General features: G+C 37.4%; 1 protein-coding gene across 1 annotated transcript in view; it reads left to right on the top strand.

Annotated features, from left to right (window-relative positions):
* Positions 1–27,104, top strand: part of TRHDE (thyrotropin releasing hormone degrading enzyme) — a 267,004-nt gene that overhangs the window by 136,578 nt on the left and 103,322 nt on the right. The window contains exons 4-5 of the mRNA XM_087723432.1: positions 13,147–13,301; positions 20,735–20,848. Coding sequence (XP_087579558.1) covers positions 13,147–13,301; positions 20,735–20,848 — 269 coding nt within the window. The remainder of the gene's footprint in view (positions 1–13,146; positions 13,302–20,734; positions 20,849–27,104) is intronic.

Below are 27,104 nucleotides of genomic sequence, written 5' to 3'. Positions count from 1 at the left end.
GATGATCTGAAGAGCCAAATCAGGGTTAGGGGCAGCCATAAGTGCATTACCTCAATGTTAGAGTAAGTTAAATCCAGAGTATTCACACCTCTTATATCAAAATCCACATATTGATGAAAATTAGGGAGGGCTGCTTTCAAATTGATCTGGTTGAAATTCCCTACCACAATGAAAACTCCCTCTGAATGGATAGTTTGCAAGTCATTGATAGTGCAATAAAGAGCACTCAGGGCTTTATTCTTGTTGGCATGATGATGGGGATATACATACATAACTATGATTAGATTAACAGTAAATTATCTTGGCAAATAAAAGGGTCTATATTTAACAGTCAAACACTCCACATCAGGACAACACTGGCTGGAGACTACTTTAGTATTAGTACACCATCTCTCATTAATATAAATATACCTCCACCACAAGATTTTCCACCCAAAGGCACAGCTCCTGTTCAGCTGAAATGTTGTAAACCCCATCACACTGATGGCATTGTCTAGAATAGATGACTGTTCTGACCCCCCTCATCCTACACCAAAGCACGCCAAGACAAAGATACTTCCAGGATTTATTCACACACAGACAGGACCTTGGCAGCAAGCCAGCACAGACAAGACATTGGCAGCAATCCAGCACAGACTAACCTTGGCAGCAATCCAGCCTGCCAAGCTAGCCACGAGAGTTCTCCAGCTCAAGTGAATATATTGACTCCTGCAAAGGGCATGGGTACAATCATTCCTTTTATAGTCTTGAGATGAGCCTAATTACCACCAGCTGAGTGCAATTATCTCCTGTAACTGCGTAACTGTTCCATACGCCTATTAGCTCTCTGTTACTGGGCATCCAGGAACAACTCCCTTGGCTCCTCCCCACTGCTCCAATGCATGACATCACGATCACACTCCCTTGTCTCCTCCCCACTGGCCCAAGGCTCAGGTGCCTCCTGGTGGCCAACCAGCCTCTCTGTGTCCTGCTCAGAGTCGGAACCCTGTCCAGGATCTTCCACATCCTCCAAAGCCGACTCATAGGGCTCCTCGCTGTCGGAGTCTAGTGGCAGCTCCAACGGCTCCTGCTGGGCCACAACAGATGACTTTAACCAAGACTCTGCCAGGATTATATCACAGCAATCTCTCATCTGCCTGTTTGTGGCTAGCTCAAGATTCAGATTGTCCATTTTGATCTGTAAGGAGCTAAAGTTAGCAAAAAAGACAGATGGGAGATGCAGATTAGTCCTCAGTTTAGCTCATATCCCTGCACGACAACCACACCTTCTTTTTCTATCATGGCTCTTCCACCTTTTCCTTAAAGGGGCATCACTCGTTTCCCCCGTATCTCGCTGCCACTACCTCCAACTCCTTCCCTTTTCTGGACCTGCCAACAGTCACATCCAATTCTTTCACCCCATAAGCCTTGGGACCTCTCGTCCAGCTAATCCATGACCCCAAAACTGATAATACTATTTCTGTCCCAAATGTCTCACAAATAACTTTGTAATAATTTTCAGAAATTCCCTTGCTTTCTATCTCTGTGTTTGTTTGTTTGTTTGAACAATTCTAGAACAAATAGAATCACAGCACATCTGGAAGTGTCAGATAAGTAGATAGAATATTGGAAAGGCAGCATAGATGAATATGAAGGACATTTTGCAAATTTTTATTATACTTTTCTTTTGGCTAGATTTCAAGATTAGGGAAATCCCCTGCTAGGAGAAAAGGAAGCTTTGAAAAAAAGAGTGTTTTTAAAATGAAAAACATACATGGAGAAGAATTCACTACCATCCAGCCTATTAAATTGTGTGTTGCTTTGTAGAATTACAGGATCAAGATTATTGCCTGCCACTGTTGTAACATAAAGGAGTGTCTAGATTGCATATTACGCGTGAACACAAATGAGACATGATTTTTAGTCACTTAGATAAATGGTTATGAATATTTCAATAAAATATTTCATCATACCAATAAACTACAGACTATGTTTAAGCTTTTAAGTTTACCAGATCATTTCAAGTACCAATTAGCACATTCTTATTCAAAGAAAACTCCTAAGATTGAATTTCTGCCAATTGTTTTAGTAAAACAACTCTACCATTAAAAACAATATTGTTAAAGTCCTGGAATTTAAGGGTTACCGTATATACTCGAGTATAAGCCGAGTTTTTCAGCCCACTTTTTGGGCTGAAAAAAGCCGCCTCGGCTTATACTCGAGTCTACAACTGGATCCGGCAGTGCTGTTGCCTGTTGGAGGAGGAGGAGGCGAACCAGCCTGCCACCGCCGGCCACCGCCACCCCGCCGCTCTTCCCGCCCCCTTCCAAGCCCCACAGTCCAGCGGACGCAGCAGAAGCAGCCCCGGGGCCGCTGCCGCTCCCTGCATTTTGTGGACGGGGTCTCGCAGGAAGGAATCCCCTCTCCAAGGGATCCCTGTCCAGAAAATGCGGGGAGCGGCAGCGGAGCCCTGGGGCTGCTTCTGCTCCGTCCGCTCCTCTCTGCTCTCCTGTCGCCAGCTGGTGGGGCTGACCCTGATCCATAAACACTGCCGAATTCAGCCTCGGATCTTTGTCCGGACCTCTTTCTGGTCCGCCTCTGAAGTCCATATTCTCCATAGTCTCTCGAACTGCTCCCCCCCACCTCCAGTTTCTTCCTAGTTTGATCCCACGCGCCGCTGACCTAGGAACCGCATACCTCCCAGCAGTTTTTTCAGGCTGCTCCCAGATGGGACGGGAGGGGGATTGTATTAGCCAAAGGGGGGAAAGCGAGCGAGCGAGCGAAGCAGTGGGAGGGGGAAAGGATCCCTGTGAAGCCCTGCGGCCAAGGAGCGCTGCCTGCTTTTAAAGAAAACCTGGAAGGGGAAGAGGGCGGGTTTTTTTCCCCTCCCTTTTTCTTTTCGTTCCCGTGGCTCAGCCTCTCCTTTCCTTGGGGCCGCTGACCTAGGAACCGCATACCAGCAGTTTTTTCAGGCTGCTCCCAGATGGGAAGGGAGGGGGATTGTAAACCCCTTCCACACTCTGGCTCCTTTTCTTTCCTCCAGAGTTCGGGCTCTCTTTCTTTCTTTCTTTGAAAGAGAAGCCCAAATTAGCCAAAGGGGGGAAAGCGAGCGAGCGAGCGAAGCAGTGGGAGGGGGAAAGGATCCCTGTGAAGCCCTGCGGCCAAGGAGCGCTGCCTGCTTTTAAAGAAAACCTGGAAGGGGAAGAGGGCGGGTTTTTTCCCCCTCCCTTTTTCTTTTCGTTCCCGTGGCTCAGCCTCTCCTTTCCTTGGGGCCGCTGACCTAGGAACCGCATACCAGCAGTTTTTTCAGGCTGCTCCCAGATGGGAAGGGAGGGGGATTGTAAACCCCTTCCACACTCTGGCTCCTTTTCTTTCCTCCAGAGTTCGGGCTCTCTTTCTTTCTTTCTTTGAAAGAGAAGCCCAAATTAGCCAAAGGGGGGAAAGCGAGCGAGCGAGCGAAGCAGTGGGAGGGGGAAAGGTCCCTGTGAAGCCCTGCGGCCAAGGAGCGCTGCCTGCTTTTAAAGAAAACCTGGAAGGGGAAGAGGGTGGGTTTTTCCCCCTCAGTTGTGAGGGCAATGCTGCTCGCGACTTTCCCCTAAATGTTGGAGAAAACTTTTCACCGCTGTCCTCCTCAGCTCATTTGGGAAGGACGATTGTAACAGGTTGAGATTTCCTTTCAAAACAAAACAAAACCAACCCCTCCCCCGGTCCCAATGTTTCAAACAACCCCCTTTCCTGCTGGGAAGAGCCCAGCCAACCCCCCCCCCCCCGTCCCTTCCCATTCGAAAGGGAAGCTCATATCACCTTCTAGAGAAAGTGGCAAATGCCCTCCGTGACTTCCTTGGTTTTTCTCCGGGCTCTGCTCTTCGGCATTGCCCTTGGGGAAAACTGCCGCGGTTTGTTTCCTTGAATATATTAACAGGCGCGTGGAAAGCAACTAAGCCAAGGAGCGTACGTAGTCCAGCCAAGCGAGTCTAGTTTCCTGTGGTCCCTTGCTCGCTCGCTTTCCCCCCTTTGGCTAATTTGGGCTTCTCTTTCAAAGAAAGAAAAAAAGAAAGAAAGAAAGAGAGCCTGAACTCTGGAAGAGGAGGAGCCAGGGTGTAGAAGGGGTTTACAATCCCCCTCCCTTCCCATCTGGGAGCAGCCTGAAAAACTGCTGCCGCGCCACGCCTGCGCCCCAAACAGAGCTGGGTCCAATCAGCCTTTTTCCCCCTTTTTATGCCCTGTCTCAGACGTGCAGGCGCGCATGCTGTGAACTTGCCCACTTAGACGTCGAGGTTGCTGCTTGCACTCTTGTATTTTCCCCTTCCTCTTACGTGCCCTCCTTGGTGCAGCGGGCTAACGCTGGTGAAAGGAGTGGGGTGGACACAACTGGTAAATTATAAACCACAGATTTTAATCCTATTTAATTTTTAATGGTATCAAATTTAGCTATAAAGAAGAGAGAAAGAAAGAGGGAGTGTGTGCACAGGAGTGTGGATTTTCTAAAAATCCCATTGAATCCAGAGGAGGGAAGAAAGAAAGAAAGAAGAAGTGTGTGCACAGGAGTGTGGATTTTCTAAAAATCCCATTGAATCCAGAGGAGGGAAGAGAGAAAGAAAGAAGGAGTGTATGAGGGTGGGAGATTTCCTAAACCCCATTGAATCCAGAGGAGGGAAGAAAGAAAGAAAGAAGAAGTGTGTGCACAGGAGTGGGGATTTTCTAAAAATCCCATTGAATCCAGAGGAGGGAAGAGAGAAAGAATGAAGGAGTGTATGAGGGTGGGAGATTTCCTAAACCCCATTGAATCCAGAGGAGGGAAGAAAGAAAGAAAGAAGAAGTGTGTGCACAGGAGTGTGGATTTTCTAAAAATCCCATTGAATCCAGAGGAGGGAAGAGAGAAAGAAAGAAGGAGTGTATGAGGGTGGGAGATTTCCTAAACCCCATTGAATCCAGAGGAGGGAAGAAAGAAAGAAAGAAGAAGTGTGTGCACAGGAGTGGGGATTTTCTAAAAATCCCATTGAATCCAGAGGAGGGAAGAGAGAAAGAAAGAAGGAGTGTATGAGGGTGGGAGATTTCCTAAACCCCATTGAATCCAGAGGAGGGAAGAAAGAAAGAAAGAAGAAGTGTGTGCACAGGAGTGGGGATTTTCTAAAAATTAGTAATGCTATGGATGGCAGTGAAGACAGCGCTTTGTATGAGAACGACAGCTCTGATGGTGATGACTGCGAACTCAGTGATGATGACAATGTCTATGCTGATAACCTCACACTAGCTAATGCTGAAGCTCTGTTTGGACATACAGATGATGAGGAGGAATCCAGTTTTGAAGGATTTTAACTCTTATGTTTTAGCTTGGTTGCTGAATGAGCTAAGGTTTTTGTACATTTAAAGTTATTGTTGATACCATATTGTTTTTATTGACCCTCTTTTCCACTTACAGAGCTAGTTATTTATTTATAAATAAATAATATTTATTTATTCAAAAACATTATTGGTATCTATTTTTATTTTTGAAATTTACCGGTAGCTGCTGCATTTCCCACCCTAGGCTTATACTCGAGTCAATAACTTTTCCAGCTTTTTGGGGTAAAATTAGGTGCCTCGGCTTATATTCGGGTCGGCTTATACTCGAGTATATACGGTACTATGGATCTCTTAGATGCTTTTTATTGTGATAGTTTTTTCACATTTATTTGTAGTTTATGTTGATAGTTGACTTTTCTTTTTCATTAGTTTACTTATTTCTGTTTTACTTATTTATTCCAGAAGGAATGGCTTCAAAATAAAATGTATCAGTAGCTTAAAAGCATTGAGCAAGATTCAGAGTCTCATTGTTTCTCTTACATATAATCATAGACATCCTACTCTCTTGACCACATTTAAGATTCCTTCCAGTAATTACATTAAATAATATTTGAAATGTTATATACAGGGAGGCAGCATAATTCAGTTATAGTACATATATTTATGTGCTGCTGTTGCCAAAGTATGCTATAGTGGTCTGCATAATACAACAGAATGGTTTATTCAGAGCACCTTCATATATAGCCACAGGGTGTGTGATAAACTGAGACATAATCATTCTCAGAGGAGGGTTGTAAGTTTGTTATCAACCTATGACTGTTAATTAGAAAGTGATGAAGTATAGGTGAAATAGTTCCTGTTTCTAGCAAGATCATGAGATGTTACAAGATCGTATCTATATGTCCCAACAGACTAAGTGTATCAAAAAAAAATCCACCCCAAAATAAGGAATTTCTAACTTGCTTCTTAAAGGGGGAGTTTGAGAACATGTGTGCCTTGCATAGGGTGCTTCCACAGCTATTTAATAATTTGCAAATGCAGGAGGTTTTTTTTTAAATACAGAAAATTATTAAATTGGGGCAAACATTTACAGAGATTAATGCCATGATGATTGATATTATGCAGACTGCATTTTAATGCTTTTTCAATCTCTCAGTGGTCTGAAAAATCACAGTTAGTTTCTATGCTTTATTTTGGAAAAAAAAATGATCTATTGACTGGGGTAATGAATTATATATAGTCTGTGAAAAGACAAACTGATGTCCTGAAATAGGAGTGGAATAATACCCACTTTGAGATACAAAAACTACAAAGCACAGCTTCTCTTCCTAATCCTACAACTGTTTATCCAGATATTACACAATGTGGTTTTCAATTAAAGCTATACATTTACTAGATACAGAAGCTAGATTGCCATTCATTAAATTAAATTAAAGTTACACTTAATGCAAACAAAGCAAAAAGAATAAAATAGAGAAAGAAGACTTATATGATTTTATTCATTTATTTCTATTCCATCTTTATTATTTTTATAAATAACTCAAGGTGGCAAATATATTTAACATACCTGCCTCTTCCTATTTTCCCACAACAGTAACCTTGTGGGATGGATTGGGCTTAAAGGAAATGACTGGCCCAAAGTCATGCAGCTGGCTTTTCATGCTTAAGGTGGGACTTGAACACATGGCCTCTGGTTGTCTAGCCTGGTACCTTAACCACAGGGGTGGGTTGCTAATCCCGTTCCAACCGGTTCGGTTGGAACGGGGCTGGCGGCGTCCTCGTGCACGCGCGCAGTTCACGCATGCGTCTTAGCACCTGCGCGATGCTCCAGCTGCTCGCGGAGACTCACGCAGGTGCTGTATGTGCCATGTGCCTGCGTGGAAGCGCAGAAGCCTTCAAAGACCGGTAAGGAGGGCGGGCGGGTGGGTGGGCCCTTCGCCGTTCCCGGAAGTTACTTACTTCTGGGTTCGCCGACCAACTGGTTCGCGGGGACCGCCGTGAACCGGTTGAAACCCACCCCTGCTTAACCACTAGATTAACTTGAATAAATATGAGTGCTACAAATTTATTTATATGCACACTGAGAGCCAATGTAGTGTAGTGATTAAGGCATTAGATTATAAAGCAAGAGACTATGAGCTCTAACCCCACTTTAGGCATAAAGCTAGCTGGGTGTTCTTGGGTTAATCACTTTCTCTCAGCCATATGAAGGAGACAAACTACTTCTGAAAAACTTTGCCAAGAAAATTGCAGGGACTTGTCCAGCCAGTCTCCAAATCAGACAAGATTGAAGGGAAGTAAGAAAATCCATTCATATTAAAACAACTGCAAATGGCTCACATTCATAAAATTGCTGAAACAATAAATATATCAGAATAATTGAAACATAGTAGTTTTGTTAAATAGTAGTTTTTATAATCTACTTGTGTAGATTATATTGTGTACAAAATTGCTTTGGTGAGAAAGTACTTGATTCTATCTTTGTAAATGTAGGTGTATGAACTGTATAATTGTAAAATCATACTTCAGTTGAAAGTGCTGAAGCCCTCAGAAATAATTTCCATGTAAAATAATTACTTTTCTTCTAAATTACAAAATTTGGCAATATATGTTATGTTGAATGCTACTATTGCACAGTGTTTATTGAGGTGCTTTCATTTTTGTGTGTGTCTGTGTGGTATGTGTATGTGAATTTTATAGGTGTTATAGATGCTACAGTGAAGGTTTACAGCAATCTCACATCCTTAGTTTTGACTTGGTCCGCATTAAATTAAACCAATTTGGTGAGGTTTTATTCTAGAATCTATTTCCAGTGGTTATTATGCACAAGGAAATCATTTGACAAAATGGTTTGCTCTGATCTTTCCTCAGAATAGCTGTTCAATACAATGTGAACTGTAACCATAATAAATTGACTACTGTACTAATCCCATCTACCTATCAAAACAATAGCTTTGAGTTTCTGCAGATTCAGACAACTTTATATGCACAAGTGAAGGTGTTCTTTAAAATGACATTATACAGACACTGTAAGGGAGGGAGGAGAGATCTATTACTTGATTTTCATGCTACAGAATAAGTTTGCAAATGGATTCTTAACTATCTTCAATTGTATTCATAGCATGTTTCATTATTTTGTCCAGACATCAATCTTTTCACTAAATTTCCTTTAATACCTCAGTATCAAAAAGATGACAGGATGCTCTGAGATGGGGTAAGATTGCTAGGAGTGATTTTATTGATGACTTAAGTCATCCTTGATGTTGTAGGCAGAGGTCAGAGCATCAACAAAGCTTTCAACTAAACTAGCAAAATTTGTTTTAAAGAAACCATCTGGATTCATCAGCTATTCTACCTGACAGTCAGTCAAAACTAATGTATGCAGTAGTGCAAATGGAATATTTTCATAGTATCCTTTAATCTTGTTTGGAATACAATCCAAAGTATGTATTGTGCCGTATATTAATTGAGACAGGTCCACTTCTGAAGACCATGAATCCCAAATCTTTTCTAACAAAAAGGCCTCAAAAATTTAGAGGGCTTCCTTTGGTTAGCGATTGGGAAAATTTGGGTATCAATTTTCCGTGAAGAACGTAATGCCAGGTCATCAAAATCCTGTGGAATTCTGGACTGGTTCTTTAGTCAGGTAGTTGGAATCCAACCTAAATTAAGACCATTATTGTCCTACTCATCCATAGAGCTTTGAGCTGCACCAGAAACCTAAGTGTTAACATTTGGTGAATCCCAAAGTTTGATCTGGATGACTGAGAATTTCCATTAACATTGGTGAATCCTTCTGCATTCATTCAACTACAGTAGTTAAAGGTAGTTAATAAGTGGTTGTGATTAGGTAACTAGATAATTAGGTATTAGTGCAGCATCTACACTATACCTACAGAAGATAATAGGTTGTTCCCAATCATTGTACTAAATGTTTGAAACAAGTTGCAAGTATTCCTCATCAAGGTCAGATGAGGCAGGGTCTTTTGCAATGCTGATGGAAGCAGCTCTGCTCTTTTCTGAAATTTTTTTTTGCATCAGAAGGATAATGCAGGACTTACCTTTTCAGAATGTAGTCTTATTCTTCTGCATGAAGATTTTCTCTTCTTTTTAATATATCATTTTATTTTTATGCTTTACATTAAATTAACTTTTATGCTGTCTATCTCTGCTATAAGGCAACTGTTTTCCCAAGCTTTACACAGAAAATATGTCTATATTTGCCTGGATGTCTTTGGATTTTTTTTAAAATGAGGAGCCTGATATTAATTATGTTTGTTTTAATATATATTCCATTTTCCCCTCTATGTCAAGTTTTTCCTTGGAGCAGAGGATAAGATATTCCTTAAACTAAATTGCTATCTATGTAATTTTGTGAAAATGACTGTTCCTTTTAACATTACCTAGTTTATTGAACTCTGAATATTTTTATTCTTTTTTCTACATCAACTCATAAATATATATTTCCTCTCATGGACATTTCATTTTAGCTTAAGCAGATCCTTCTCATTTTCTCTGTTCACTAAACCATGGTCACATATCTATATTTGCTGGGCTCACTGTGGCTCATTTAGTACAGGAAGAAAAATGTTTTAATATAAAGCCAAACAAGTTTCATTGGAATTGGTATAAAGATTTTTTCCTCACATAGTATAGTAGTTTGAGGAAATAAGAGCATGTGAAAAAGATTTAGTTTAAAACACCCCTAGGTTTCTTATTGAACAATCATTTACGCATGACACTTTCTCCCCTTTGTTTATTTTATGCTGTGCTGGTCATATTTATTTATTCATTTTATATATTACTTTTGGAAGGGCAATAGAGGTAGGAATGTTCAGTAACATGACTGGTTAGTCAAGACTAAAAATCTCCAGCCTCTTTCTTTTAAATATGTTCAAAGTGGATGGGAATACTTCTTAGAATGTTAACATACTCATTTATATCCATTTTATTTTATTTTTTGACTGAGAGAGAGTGACTGGCCCAAAGCCACCCAGCCAACATTCACCCTAAGGTGGGACTAGAACTCACAAGTCACCTTGTTTCTAGGCCAGTGCCTTAATCACCATACCAGATTCTCTCTTTCTCTCCTGAGAAAAGGAAATTAGGCAACAGAAGTTGAGAATTTTCTGCACCTTTCACATTATGAAGCCAGTGCACACAACCAGATCTAGATTACAATATAGCAGGTGAAGGCTATCTATCTAGCCAGTTTGACATATGAAACATATTTTTTTACATTCCCAGTTAGTCTCCTAAAATGGAACTAAGCAAATGCACTAATGTTCACGGAAATTATTTCTGTACCAAATGATTTGTGAGTCTAAGAATATGCTAATATCTAGAGGAAGAAAAAGTCCTGAGATTATGAAATGAGTTATATTCTTCAGCCTGGCCTGAGGAAATGGGCTGATGCATTCTTTCACTCAATAAAATATATGGAACAGCAGGAATTCCTTTGGTTATTTAGCAAAATAGGTCTACATATGGCTATTTTATATAGATCAATTAGTTCTGTTTGCTTGCACAGAAGCTAATGACTAAAACTTTGTAAGGGATGTAAAATTTGTACTATAACACAGTTTTTTGTGGAAAGGATTTTCCTGAGCAGGAAAAAAAAGATACAATTTAGTGGATTACAGAAAAATAATCCATGAAATAATCAGTTTTGACCAGGAATTGAGGAGTATAAAGAAGGTAGACCAGCAATACGTTTGTTGGAAATTTATTTGCTAAGTCAAGCAAGAAATACATTTTCTGCTAAGAAATAAAGTGATTTCTGACAGCAACTTCTCAAATAATAGTCTTGCAGAAAAGTCTCAAATCTAGGGCACACCTGCTGCAGATGTCTTACAAGACTTTTCAGTTATGCATATTTGATCATTTCAAGTTAGGGGTGCTTCAGGGCTCCATATAATTGAATCAGTAAAACAAACCATCATTTTAAAAAATATTTGAAAACCAAGTGGAATTCATAAGTGAATAGAAGATTTAAGGGATTATTATGCTCTATTACATTAAAGTGGTTAGTATTTACACTATTTCAGTTGTTGTTTGTCTTCTTTCTTAATTATGCTGATAAAAAAAACCCACAAGGACACTGTTACATAGGCTCAAGTAACTACAGTGCTTGAATTGTTTAGTAAAAAGGGGGTTACATGTAATTAAGGATTTTGTTAGATAAATCAAGAATATTCAAATGGTATTTATTTAGTGATTACATTTGAGACTGGGAAAGTAGTTGCTAAGTGGGAAATCACATCACACTGACTATCTTTTCCTTTCCCCCACTCTTTTGCCCTTTAAAATGCTCACTCCCTCACTGGAATAGATGGCTCACAGCTAATAACTAATAAGTAACAATTTCACATCTTTGGCTTTTGTTTGTCTCCCAACCACTCTCCCAGCCTTTGGAATTCTTAGCCTGGGGCTGGGATAATTAGCAAGAAAGGTGTTAATATTTGCATTTATATTCATATGAGAGGAAGAGAGTACAAGAGACTAAGCAGACATACAATGGATTATACTGATATTAAAAGGAATGCAATGACACTGGCAGTTCAGAATACACCGAGTAAACAGCCAGCATATTCAAAAATATGCTGGGGAATTTAACATGCTTTCCCATTGCTTGTTGACAGAAATTATTTTATATTTTATATATACATACATAATACATACACACATACAGTACATATATACACGCACAGATACACAAAACCGCAAAGTGTGCATTTTATAGATTGCTATTACTTGTGTACTAATAAATCTGAATTCACAGTAACTATTAAATGCACTTCATCATTCATACAAACATGCCGCTAGCATCAAGGTATTTCTATTAGTGAAATAATGTTAATGCACTTGTGTACATGATAACATGTAATGCAAGCAAAATAAAACAAATATCCAGATATTTTAAGTATAAAGCTTGCTAACCACATTATTTATATTTTAGACCTGATTCTCATGAACAAATGGAAAGCTATGGAAATAGCATGCAACTCATGTGCAAAAGATTACAAATTGTAGAAATATACACAAGAAAAATAATGCAGTTTAATAATCTCATTGACTAAATCTTTCAACTATCACACTAGCTTTGAGTTCAAGATTTTTGGTGTTTAGTCTCATATGGATTTGGAACAACTAAGTGGTCAGGACAGTAATACCTTCTCTTCTAATTAACAAACTTTATTGTAATAAAACTGAATTTTTGAAATAGACCAGGGGTGTCAAATTCATTCATTTCATTTAAGGACCTCAAGGGGCTGGGGTGGGCGTAGCCAGGGTGGGCATGGCTAGCATGATGTCACTCATGTCAGGGGCTCCTGTGATGGCCCAATTGCTCTGGCACAAAACCACTTCCTGGGCCCTGTTTTCAGCCACGACAGCCTCTTGCAGCCCTCCCCCAGTGAAAATGAAGCTTGGGACAGCTGCATGCAGACCTCCCAAGCTTCGTTTTTGTTGGCAGAGCCACTATGGGCCGGTCATTTGCTGTTTCCAGAGTGGCCTTGCAGACCAGATCTAAGGGCCTTGAGTTTGACATTCTTGATTTGGACAAATTATAAATAGTTACTACTTGATATTCAGATGCCAAAATTTAAGTACTATAAAATTGTTTTTTAATATATTATTATTGCTGAAGTATGAGATTCTGGTCTGTTCCAATGATGGGTAACACTAGTGAATTTTAAATGAGTACAATATATTTTGATTCTTAGGACATGATATATGCTAAACAATCAAACGTGTTATTTCTCAGGAATGTTAATGCTTTGATTCTTGCATTTCAGAATTGTTTTCATGTCCCACCATTTTTAATTAATGCGAGTTTTAAAACCCACAAGCTTGTTAAAGGACATTTCATTCTGTTTCTAGATCTGTTAGCTGTGCCTAAGCATCCTTATGCTGCAATGGAGAACTGGGGATTAAATGTTTTTGTGGAACAAAGGATACTTCTGGATTCAAGCATTTCTTCCATATCATATTTACTGGATGTCACCATGGTTATTGTGCATGAGCTATGCCATCAGGTAGGAGATAAACAATATCTTGACTATCTTTTAAATGAAATACATTTTAACTATTTCCCAAGATTTTTAATGTGAACATATAGTATTGAACTTAAACTGAGCCCTCTTAGATCTTGTGTATTTCTTTATGTAAATTTAAGATGTATTTAGCGCTTATTGAAATCAGTTGGAAATAAATCTTAACCTATCTGCAATTAAATGAGAACTCATAAATAAGCTTACACATAAACACTTCGTTTCATACAAATTCTTTAAACCAGATACACAAAATAACAGGAGCATTTTCCCCTTTAAATAGAGTTAATAGGGTCATATTGTAAAGGATTTGTATTGCTATAGAGATACAAAATGATATTTCAATATCTCTGATTAGTTATTGCCAGCTCTCTTCCAAATAACTCTGCAGAGAGCTTCCATAAACCTGAAATTCCTAACATTGATGTCAGATACTGGAGCTCGCCTTTGCCTCCCGAGGTAACCTGACGCCAGATTTGCATCAGGCAAATGATAAAACCAATCATAGCATTGATCACAATATTGAAGCCTATTTAGGTTACTAGAAAATGTGGAACAATGGTTATTGATCGACTGTCTTATTGATATCCTCTTGCAAAGTGTCAACATTCCTATTGTAATTGGAAATTTAGAGAACAGCTTTCTGAAATCTAGTGCTTTGCGATGGTTAGTGACCAATGCTCTATATTGTTACTATGAATTATGCCTAAGATATTACTCATGTTTAGTTACCAGGCACATTAATTTGCTGTGTTTTAACTATTACAAATATGTAAAAAGAAGTAGTGCCTATTTTCAGAGTTGTAAGACAACCAAAAGAAAATCCTTAAATAGATTTAATAATTGAATATTTCTCACCTCTGATTAACAGTATAATTTTATGTATTGTTAATTTTTTCAAAGATTATTAGCAATTTATGAATAACAATTTGTCTTTAATTTTACACTTTACAGTTAAATAGTTTAATTTCATAGACACACATCAAATGTTTTCTGCAGGTGGTGGACCAGTGGTGGGATTCATCGAGTTCACATCGCTTTGGGAGAACCAGTTGTTAAGTTTCTGAGCAATTTGGTGAACTGGTTGTTGGAAGAAATCATTAGGGCAGAGAACCGGTTGTTAAAGTATGTGAATCCCACCACTGATATGGACCATACCATACTTAGGAAGGATTATAGTGCTCTTAATTTATTGCATGAGGTTACTTTCATTTTGTGTGTGTGTGTGTGTGTGTGTGTGTGTGCATGCGCGCGCGCACACACACATCTGCATGTGTATCTTTGTATAATAAAATAGTTTTAGTAGCCTGTCATGCTTTCAGTTATGTTAAATCCAAATGCATATAAAAATATCAGGACTGATAGAGTCTATTTAGGTAACATCAGTATTTCTGTTCAAAAGTTTTATTTCTTTTCAAACAAACATTTTATCATTCCTCAATCAGTAAGACATCGGAATACAATTTTTTGTCTGTCGAAATAGTTCTAGTTTACCACCAAATTCTTGTCTAGCCTAATATATGCCCCTCCCTCCCCCCCCTCCCCCAACCCCCCTCCTCTCCCACCGACTTCCCAGAACCCGTACACGGTATGGATTTTTAACAAACACAGTCTAAAATCTATTGAGAAAAAAGAAATAAAGAAATTAATGACATCTCTACATTGATCTTAGCTTCTTCTTGCTGAGCTAACTTTAAACAATTTAAATCATTTCTGATCTTAAGCATAGGCTAACTGGAATTTCTTGGTCCCATATTTATTTTGTATATAGTCAATTTATTTTTTCCAGTCTCGTTTATATCTCTCATTTGAGTGATCTTTAAGATATGTCAATATTTTAGCCATCTCGGCTAAGTTTGTAACTTTCAATGTCCATTCTTGAGTTGTAGGCAGGTCTTCCTTCTTCCAGTATTGCGCCACCAACAGTCTTGCTGCCGTTATTAGGTGCAGAATCAAGTTGGTCTCTACCACTGTAAAGTCAGTACATATACCTAGGAAGAATAACTGAGGAGTAAACTTTATCCTTCTTTTAAAGATATTTTGCATAATCCACCATATTTTTATCCAGAATGCCTTAACTTTTTGGCAGGTCCACCATATATGATAATATGTAGCATTGAGAGAACCACACCTCCAACATTTAGGCTGTACATTCGGATACATAGAAGCCAGCTTTTTAGGATCTAAATGCCATCTATAGAACATCTTATAAAAATTTTCTCTCAGGTTTTGAGGTTGTGTGAATTTCACATTTGTTACCCATATTCTTTCCCATGTATCCAACATTATTGGTTCTTCAATATTTTGAGCCCACTTTATCATACAATCTTTAACTAATTCTGTTTCCGAATCCATCTGTATTAATACATTATATATCCTCTTTATATGCATTAAGCTTTGATCTCTTATTTGTTTAAACAAATTATCTTCAGCTTGGATAAAACCAATTTTTTGATCTATTTTCCACCTGGCCTGTAATTGCCCATACTGGAACCATGTTTGAACTATCTTCTCCTCTTTTAATACCTCTAAAGATTTTAGTTGTAGTACCCCCCCTTTCCAAAATGAGAAGCTGTCTATAGGTAGTTCTATCCTGTTTTTGTGCTATGTTCATATTTTCAATTGCATGTCTAGGAATTGCCCACATGGGTATCTTGTCATTTAATTTATATTGGTATTTTTTCCAGACCCGCAGTAAAGCATTTCTTAAAATATGACTTTTAAACTTCTTATCCAATTTTTTGTTGAATAACAGATAAGCATGCCAACCATATACCAGATCGTGTCCCTCGATATTCAGTATTCTATCATTAGTGTAACATCAGTATTTCATGTTGGGTCTCAATTAAGTTATCTCTGATAGGTAATTGTCACCCCCAGCTTGCATACATCCAGTGAAGGGGAAATCATCAAAATACTGTTGCTATTAGGAAATGTTTCCTTAACATTCATCTGGAATACTGTATGTCTTCCTGCAGTAAGATTATAATGTTATTCCTTATCTTAGTTTGGAATAGTAAAGGACAAACAATATCTGTTCTTTTTGTGACCCCCCCTCAGATATTTTAAGAGTGCTATTCTATCCTACTCTTCCCCTTTCAAGAATACAGTATAGATCCATAGTTCCTTTTTGCTGGAACGTAAAGATCCAGCCACTTGTTCATTGTCATTGTATTTCTTAAGTCTATTCTAGTTCATCTGAATCCTGATAATGGAGGTCCACAACTGGACACAAATGCTCCAGGTGAGATCTGAAACAGTATCCATCTCTCTGACCAGAATTCAAGCATATTTCACAGAGGTCTGGAGTTTACATTAGTAAATATGTTTCTTAATTTTGGACTTGACTAGTTTAAAAATGTTCATTACAAACAAGAATAAAAACAAACTAAAGAGTTGATTGCCCTCTGCCAGTGTAAAAGTGAAATTCTCATATACGCAAATGGTTCAAACTCTAGCTTTTTCTTCTCATTGTTCCAATGAATTAAAAAGTATACCTTGACATTGTGTCCGAAAGGTGCTTTTTCAAGAGGCAACTGGACTTTCTTGTTTTTCTTTGAAGATGTTTCACTTCTCATCAGTGGTCGGTTTCAAAATTTTTTTGAACCTAATCTGTGGGTGTGGCTCCCTTTGTGGGAGTGGCTTGTAGGCCATGTGACCTGGTGGAGTGGCTTGCCGGCCATGTGTTCTCTCTCTCTCTCTCTCTCTCTCTCTCTCTCTCTCTCTCTCTCTTTCCTTCCTTTTGTCTCTCTGTCCCTCTTTCTTTCTTTCTTTCTTTCTTTCTTTCTTTCTTTCTTTCTTTCTTTCTTTCTTTCTTCCTTCCTTCCTTCCTTCCTTCCTTCCTTCCTTCCTTCCTTCCTTCCTTCCTTCCTTCCTTCCTCTTTCTCTCTCTGTGTGAGTCTGTGTGTGTGTATGTCTGTGTGTGTTTGTGTGTCAGTGGTGGGTTTCAAAATTTTTTGGAACCTCTTCTGTAGGTGTGGCCTGCTTTCCGGGTCCACTGGTGGAACCTCTTCTAACCGGTTCGGTAGATTTGATGAACCGGTTCTACCGAACTGGTGCGAACTGGTAGGAACCCACCTCTGCTTCTCATCCAAGAAGCTTCTTTAGCTCTGATGGGATGGTGGTGAATGGAAGGATTTATATCCTTTTTGAAGTTTAGAGGTTGCCGAACTATAAAATCTGGCCTATGAATTATTGACTCTCAGCTTATTTCTCACATCTAGAGTAGAAGGATTACTTATTACTATTTAGAAAGTATACATGAGCATGGTGGTGTAGTAGTTAGAATGCAGTACTGCAGGCTGCTTCAGCTGCCTGCAGTTGGCAGTTCGATTCTCACTGACTCAAGGTTGACTCAGCCTTCCATCCTTCTGAGGTCGGTAAAATAAGGACTCAGACTGTTGGGGGCAATATGTTGACTCTGTAAACCGCTTAGAGAGGGCGGTAAAGCACTGTGAAGGGGTATATAAGTCTAAGTGCTATTTCTATATATGTATATACGTTATAATCTAAACATATGATTATCTTTTCTAGTAGCTTTCTTGCATTGCTGACCCATTTTTCGCTGGTATTTAACTAGTTTCAAGATCCTTCAGAAATATTATTGGCAAGAGATGATTTTCCATTTTAAACCTGTCAATTTTTTTTGTCTTTCTGAAGAACAATATTAGCAATTTTCTATAATATTATTATCAAAAACATAAAATATGGATAGCCTAATAAGAATTGTTCTCAAAAATCCATCTGTACTTATCTCTATCAATACCAGACTTCCCCTTCAGGTTGCCCTTTACAATTATATGATGAAACACATAACATCTCGTTGGATAATACCAGGGTAGTTGAGTAATTCACCTTTCTTTTGTTACCTATTAGCTTTCGTAACCTTTGCTGAATAGCTGCTATATTTTTTTTCTGAGCATAGCTGAAGAAGCCACCTTTCTTTTTAGTGTCTTTCATCAGCATCCACCCATCCATCCTTCCTTCCTTCCTCCCTCCTTCCAGCCAGCTAATTCTCCTTTCAGTTTCTCATATATGACCTTTATTTTTCATATCACTAAATCTTTTCACCATTTTAAAGTTATTCTTTAATCCGTTGGGTAATAACTAGAGCTTTTCACTAGCCATAGAAGTTAATTGATTTGTCTGATTAGGGCAGTGTTTTTCAACCACTGTGCCGCGGCACACTAGTGTGCCGTGACATAGTGTAAGGTGTGCCGTGGGAAAAACACCCGCCTATATTGAATATAGGCACAGAGTTAAAATTTTTTAACATTTTCTAATGGTGGTGTGCCTCGTGATTTTTTTCATGAAAAAAGTGTGCCTTTGCACAAAAAAGGTTGAAAAACACTGGATTAGGGGTTCTTTGCAATTTTATACCATATATGTTCTCACTCAATACGTTAAATGTAACTCAATAAAACTACTTCTCTATTATTTTGCAGCTATCATTTTCAGAAAATAAAAAGTTATAATTTTTCTATAGTTTAGCTTTCGGCTTAACAATCATTGTTGTAGGCCAATGGCAACAAGGATATCTTAATCTAATTTCTGATATTATAATTAAAAAAATCTTATGCAGAGATTTGTTAATTAGAAATAGACTTTTTATCAAACATTTATAATTACATATATGCATATGAGGTTTTATTTTACACTAAAAACATTTCTAAAATAAGTATCTACCAAATATATCTTAATATAATACATGTTACTAAGCAAATTTATTTAAATAATTCAAAATGTATTTAAGTCTTTATAGGAGTGGTGGATAAGAAAACATAAAACAATCTCTAAAATTGTCACTTTTTCCGGGTGTTCTAATTTGTTTTTACAATAACTACATTTAATTCATATGTACCGGTATATTTAAATGAAGCATCAATAGTTTTTTTGGTTCAATTCCAAAATAGGCTGAAAGACAGGTTTTTTAAATCATGTTTAATTTATTCATTGCTTGGGCATATATACATATGTTATTATTATTATTTTTTTTTAAGAAAACACCATTGCTTGCACATCTACCGTAAAGATATTTGCCCTTCAGAATGAGTGCCCCATTGCTTTTATTCAAAGTATTCACTGGAATAGGATGAAATTGCTTAGCCCTCCCCTACTGAAAGATTAGTTGCTTTCCTTTTACAGTCCTTGTGAGTCTTCAGATTATCCTGCAGACAACTGGGAAACAGTTTACAACTATCAAAGCTGTATGACTAGTCAAAGTTATTTTACTGATTTAAATGATTTACTGTGTGTGGCTGCTGATCTCACAGCAGTGACTTTGGGCTGTGTACAAGGATTAAAAAAAAAGCAACAACCACAGCCAATAATTCATGATGCTTGAGGTAAGCAACATATCATAATCATAAAGAGCACATCATCAGCAGAGCTTGCTTAATCTCCTGACCTAAGTGCCTGGCTCATCAGACGGATCTTCACTGAAAAGCTAATGATCCCAATCTCCAGGAGGAGGATTCTGTTTTGGAATTATAGAAGGAATTATAGGAAATTTCCCTAGATTATTTAAATGGCATAAAAGAGCTCTGTCAAGCCCCAAAGTCACCAAAACTTTCTATTTAGAAAGAATAGCATGAATTTTATTGCAATCATAATGAAATTTAAATTTGAATAATTATTTGATAATAAATTAGTCATGATTAATCAATGGCTGTAAGCATGTCTAAATCAGATCCCAGTATATTAAGTAAGTTTCCAATGTGATATTCATTCTCTTTTGATATGCTGTGCTTTATGCAGTACTTTGTACTGCAATTAGAAAGGAACAGTATTTAAGTGTCTTGCTGTTGAGGCCAAAAATATCCTTATGAAACATGATCATGGTCGTTTCTTTCTAATGATTTAAATATTTAAAGAACATGTTTTGGTTGAATGATCATTTCATTCCATTCTTTTATTTAGGAAGTATGTAGTCTGTTATTTCAGAAATTATGGTTTAGTATTTACTGCATATCTTTCCTATTTGCCTCACAGAGGCCTCTGCTCCCATTCTTAATCTTAGCTGTCTCCCAAACCTGCCCAAAAACGAATCAGAAAATTTCCTATATAGGTATTCTGTTATCATCACTGTATTACCAGATGGCCTCCTGTGATTCTTCATAAAGTTCAGATATGATTCCAATCCCTCATAAATGCCTATCTCTATTGTAAAGGAAATAAATTAAAAGTTATACAGGATACAATTATCCTGATAACCTTTCATAGGGACAGCTTGCATTGAACTCTTTATTAACATTTATGAGGTAATCAAGATAAGAAAAAATTAAGCATTCATAATTTGTGCAATCACTCTTCAGTGCTGTTGCAAGGAATTCATTCTACTTGATTATAGAAATAGAATGTACAGAAATAAAAACTATAAACAAAAACAATAATTTGATCAACCTGGATTTATTTTTCAGTGGTTTGGTGATCTTGTAACTCCAGTATGGTGGGAAGATGTGTGGCTAAAAGAAGGCTTTGCTCACTATTTTGAATTTGTTGGAACTGACTATCTCTATCCAGGCTGGAATTTGGTAAGTTTATTAAGGTTTATAACATAAAATCTGTTAAAAAGATACTTTCCTTAATTCAAGCATATAACACACATATGTCTGCAGTAGCATATACTGTAATTATTTTCTAGGTTAATATACTGTACTTCAACCTGGTATTATATAGATGCTGAGATTTCAGTTTTCACTGTTTCTAGAGCATTGGTTATGCTTCCTATGAGTTCTGGGAAGCCAATAGAACCTCAATAGAATTGGAGAAACACAATTTGACTGAAGCTATTAGAGAAAAATATAGTAAAAAATTAAGATCTATTTCAAGCCAGTCATTGCTCATGGTGACTGATGGTTATGTCAGGGTTGTTTTCAGTATGTGTGTATGTTTATGTGTCTATCTGGATGTGTGTATGTGGAGTGCATTCCTTCCATCCATCCATCCATCCATCCATCCATCCAGCCAGCCAGCCAGCCAGCCAGCCAGCCAGCCAGCCAGCCATTGTCTCTCTCTCTCTCTCTCTTTCCATGGATCAAATATCTGGTACTGTGGAAGTCTGATTTATGTCACGTTATTTGAGAGCACTGGAAAAATTCCAAATGATAAGTCCCAAAGGTGCTTTTTCAAGAGGCAACTGGACTTTCTGAGTTTTCTTTGAAAAGTAAAGAGCTGAAGAAGCTTCTTGGATGAGAAGCGAAATGTTTTCAAAAAAAACCCCAGAAAGTCCAGTTACCTCTTGAAAAAGCATCTTTGGGACAACCCTGACCTGGATGACTGAGAATCTCCATAGACAAATCATTTATTGTAAAAGAAATGTCTTTTTTAAAAAATTATAATTTAGATTATTTTATAATTTATTATTAACTACTTCTACACTCAAGACCATTATTCCTATAAACAATAATGTAAAGCAAAGGACCCACTAATGTTCTATATTTCTGTGATTCTTAAGATTATTATCAATAAATAAAATAGATAGTTTAAACATCTTATGTATTCCCTTAAAAATATTTCCGTGTAGAGATTATTTTGTTTGAAGGATACTATTGTTTATTCTTCAAATGCAATTTTCTGCAGTTTGTCGTCCTGGTCTTTTTATATTTTTACAGATATGCTTTTATATATAAAAATACAAATTAAGCTGCCTCTATCATACCTGACTACTGTTTTACAAAAATACATTTATTTGAACTGCCAGCCCCCCCCCCCCCGGTGAAATTAAGTATTCTCCCGTCCCCCAACAGAAAAAGGCACTTCTTAAATTTTGGTCACATTCTTCTAAGTGTAATGCAATGGAATCTAATAGATTGTAATGATTGTATTACAGGAAAATATTACAGAATAATATGTGACCTTTTATAACTGACATATGGAAATTTTATCAATGTATATTTTCTAAGTGCCATCCCAGATTTTATTATTGGCACCCTATACAATAATAGTGATCATCTTAGTCAGTTTATGCCATCAACTTTCAATTTTAATTTTATATTTTATTTGTTTTGAATCTTTTCCAATTTTTCATCTTCTATTCTTCTATCCCCAGGTGTTGCCACATCAATTAATCACACTTTCTTTTTTTCAACCACAGTTATATTTGGTGTTTTATGGGCCAAAGTTCTATCAGTTTGCATTCAGAAATCCTGCTCATTTTTTACTAATTTTTCAACTCTATATTCCTACATATTTTTCATTACTGGCACATATTAATTCCTATAGATGTTCTAATGAATCATTTTATCAACTACTACTACTACTATCAATTTATTAGACTTCAAATTCCAATGGACTCTGGGTAGTATACAATAGTAGAAAAAAATATAAAAACAGTTAAAACATTAAATGAGACTGATAACCCAGATTAAAATGACAAAATCAAAAAACAAAACAAGAGTTGTAGATAAAACAAACATCAACTGCAGGCTTGAGGCTAAAGGTTTTCAAAACTTTCTGGAACTCTGGAAAAGAGCCCCACTTTTATCTCTGGGGAATGCTGTTCCAGAGGGTGGGAGCTGCAATAGAGAAGCACATTTCCTTGGTCCCACAAGATGACAATATTTAATGGAGGGAAGATGGAACACACCTCTTCTGCTGGAACATAGTGGGGTGGGGGAAAACCCAACAAATTCTTTCAGACAAGTGGTCCTTCATCTATCCAGATTAATAGGGTTTGGCCATGGGATTGTTTTGCCCACTATGAGCGTGAGTGCAGTAAAAGTAATATATGATTAATAAAGCATTTATTTCTTACACTGTTAAGAAAGATAGTTAAGGAGTGACTAGTTCACATTTCAGAACTGAGCATGAAAAACAAAAGCAATAAAAAGTGAATGGAGTCTGAAATGTATCCAGTACAAAAGAAGGGTACGTTGAGAGGAAGTCAAAAATTGAGAAGTTTTAATTGGATGAAAATGAGCAGAAGTTCAAAGAAGGTAGGAAGATTAAAGAACAAAAGTCAGCGTATGAACTGGTTTGTACAAAGTTGGCCTTCAATTTCTTCTGATTACTACTACTACTACTTTGTGTTTTACATTATAAAATGGATAGCATCATCTATGTGTATTTTATGATTAGAAATAGTTTGCAATGAATATATGAATATATACATGTTAAAATTACTTCTGCCATGTTTTGAAGTTAGTAACTGTCTGTGCAAGATAAATGATATTCCAGAAAATTTACCTTTGCTTTATTGCAAGGGACAGATTTGGATATAACAGTAAGTCAGTTTTACAATCAAGAATTTGCTTACCTTTACATGAGAATTGAGCCAAAGCGGAAATTTTACCTAATTATATGGTTCCCAAGCTCTCTGTTTTCATATCATCAGATTTAAAAAAAAAATGCTTTAAGGATTTTAAAGACTTTTCCCTTAAAGTTTTCATAATGAGGACTACACTGTATTATTCCTTAGGTCATTGATGGTGAACCTTTTTCTTACGGTGTGCCAAAATTGCGTGCGCGTGCCCACTCAATCTCCCCACCCACTTGCACATGCACGGGTGACTACCTGCACATGCCTATGCAACCCCATCCCAGGCTCCAGAGGCTTTCCTGAAGCCTGGGGAGGGTGGAAATGGCATTGCCTAGCCCGCTGGAGGCCCTCCGGAAGCTGGAAATAGATCATTTCTGAACTTTTGGTTGGCCTGCTGGGGCCGTTTTTTGCCCTCCCCAGGCTTCAGGAAAGCCTCTGGAGCCTGGGAAGGGTGAAAAATGGCCCCAATGGCCATTCGGAAATGATCCATTTCTGGCTTCCGGAGGGCCTCCAGGGGGCCAGGGGGAGATCGTTTTCGCTTTCCCCAGGCTTCAGGAAAACCTCTGAAGGATGGGGAGGGTGAAAAATGGCCCCAATGGGCCAATTGGAAGTTCATTCCTGAACTTCCGGCCGAGCCATTGGGGCCATTTTTTTGGCCTCCCCAGCCTCTGGAGGCTTTCCTGAATCCTGGGGAGAGTGGAAAACGGCTTCCCCTGGAAGGGCAAAAAATCAGCTGGTGTGCCGGAGCTGATGGCTAGTGTGCCACCAAATATGGCTCCATGTGCCACCTGTGGCACATGTGCCAGAGGTTTACAATCATGGCCTTAGGTGAATCAAATTTGATTGAAGTTTTCCAAACACTTGTAAAGAACCTTTATTCCACATTAAGATTAACACAGCTTTAAATAGTTAATTTGTTTAAAGCTGATTCTTTCTATGGTCTTTCACATACCATAACTAACTGTTTTGCATTTTTCTTACCTAGTCTTGGCTCAACTGATTATTGATGTTTTCAGCATGCATTAGGAAACTAACACATTTTCCTCATGTATGATTGTCTGAAATGATTTATTTGTAGACAGGTGAATCAAAATCGCAACAAACCTGTGATAACTTTTCCTTTGTGTTTGTTCAATGTACTAGTCCTGGCAATGTTAGCTTTAGATGCAAATTTAGATATGTTATCCTTAATTACTAAGTGGAGAGTTCTAAACAGTTCTTAGTGTATACATAAACATGGCTGTATGCACTAATGAATACATTTTAGGAGATATGCATAATGTTTCAATAAACCACTGTTTTGCACTTCTAAATTGAAACTACTAGTGCTTCCAATAAATTGTGGTATTTTTTTCTCAATCTGAAAAATAATAAAGTTTTCCTTCTTTTCACCTTTTTAATCAGAGCATTTTGTTTTAGAGTTCTTTAAAATGCTTTAATAGAAGAATAGGATGTAGTCTTATCTAGATAGTATCCAAAGATCTTTTTTTTTCTGCTTCCACTTAGAGGGAGGTGACATTATTTTTGTCCTTGAATGTCTGTGTTAGTAGAATGCAGTGGAGAAGTCTATGACAAAGGGAATTGCTAGTGAGTGATTTCCCTTTTTATCCATAAAATACCAAGTGTCAAACGCTTTAGTAAGCACTACCACACTCAGTGCTGATAAAGCATTTAAAAGAACTCAATGGCCTTCTCCCTTTCACTCATAAAAGTTTTGCTTTGTTAACAACTTTATTGGATGAGTCAAGACAGAATACATCAGTGATGACAGTTGCATTGAATTTTCCTGTTGCTCCCTTAATCTTCTTTTTTTAAGAAGGCTACTGTGACTTTCCCTTAACTGTGTTACTTTAAAAATATTCATAGTTTATGAAGATAATATATTTTAATAAAATGTGTCTAACATGCTTACGTCCAAAAATTATCAATATAGACTGACAGTGTATTCTTTTCTCAAGAAAAAGAAGGGGGGGAGTGAATCAAGAGGAAAGGTTTCAGCATAACAAGCACCTTGAAATATCCTGCCCTGATTTATCCAATAAAGTTGCTGGAAAAGCCAAACTTTTAATCAAAGATTAAGTTCTGAATTCCAGCAATTATGCAATCTCTTTAATCTTCCCTGGAATGAATTGAAGCAATCCATCACAGAATACTACTCCATTCTCTAGTTGATTCTATCATTTCTCCTGGAAAATTGAAACTATTTTAAAATTGAAATAACTGCATATAATCATTCTATTTTTATAAAGTCAGAAATGAGTTGATTTAATAAACACAAAAATAAATATTGAGCATCATTAAGGTATTATTTAGCTAACTACTTTAAAGTACCTCATCATAAACATCCCAGAACCCTAGAGGATGGTCTCATTTGTTGATCTCCTTCCTGAATAGGATTTTAAACAAAGATGAATAAAACTATAAGTAGATTTTACTTGCCTTAAACTATCTACTGAAATATTTATCATCTTCATTAAAATGCTATAACATTTTGTGAGAGACTTACAATTGAAATCATAAAAGTGCATGAAAGTTTGCAACTAATACTGAAGAGTGTCTCAACTGATTTCATTATTTCAATGAATTATTTTGGAAATATTTATTTTACTTCAACACAAATATCATGCTTTCAAGTAATATAGAGACTTTATTTTCAATCATTTAAAGGGAATATTCCTTTTGTAGCTATTCTTGCTTAAGGATCTAAAGAGCTTTTAATTAATAACATACAATAACATGAAAATTCTGGTACTATTTTTCTCTCATTTTCCAGTGATCATTCATATGAGTTTCTTGGAAAGAAACCCTTTCATGGCAGAATAGGCAGTAGGTAAATACATAATTTAGCCTAGTAGGCAGAACATGATATTTAGTAACCTGTTCTGAACATGTAATTCATATAGTGCTTCTTTGTTCATAGAGGAAAAAAATCTTAGATTTCATCAAATCTAACCTCCATAAGTGCAACACCCACTAGAGTGTCTTTATCCAGCCAGTTGACCATCGAGCCTCTGATCAAAGACTTCCAGGGAAAAACTCACCACTTCATATGGTAACTGTTCTACTGGTTAAGAACCTATACAATCAGGAAGTCTTTCCTGACGTCTAATTTGACCCAAGTGTCCTTCTTTCTGCAGCAGTAGAGATTAACTATAAGAACTTTTATGTGTCATCATTTAAGAGACAGGTGGTCCTTGACTTACAACAGTTGGTTTAGTGACCATTGAAAGTTACAAGGGCACTGAAAAAAGTAGCTTGTGACTATTTTCACACTTATGACCATTCCACATCCCCATGGTCCCATGATCAAAATTCAGACACTTGGCAAATGACTCATATAATGATGGTTGCAGTGTCCCAGGGTCATGTGATCCCTTTTGCAACCTTCTGGCAAGCAAAGTCAATGGGGAAGCCAGATTCACTTAACAACCATGTTACTAACTTAACAACTTCGGCGATTCACTTAACAACTGTGTCAAAAAAAGCTGTAAAATGGGGCAAAACAAATGTCTCATTTAACAAAATAAATT

Source organism: Thamnophis sirtalis, unplaced genomic scaffold, assembly GCF_051295495.1.
Source record: "Thamnophis sirtalis isolate CommonGarterSnake01/CBP01778 unplaced genomic scaffold, rThaSir2_p1.2 scaffold_9, whole genome shotgun sequence".
Classification (NCBI taxonomy): Eukaryota; Metazoa; Chordata; class Lepidosauria; order Squamata; family Natricidae; genus Thamnophis; species Thamnophis sirtalis.
The sequence above is the reverse complement of the archived record's forward strand: the minus strand, read 5'-3'. Positions and strand labels throughout refer to the sequence as shown.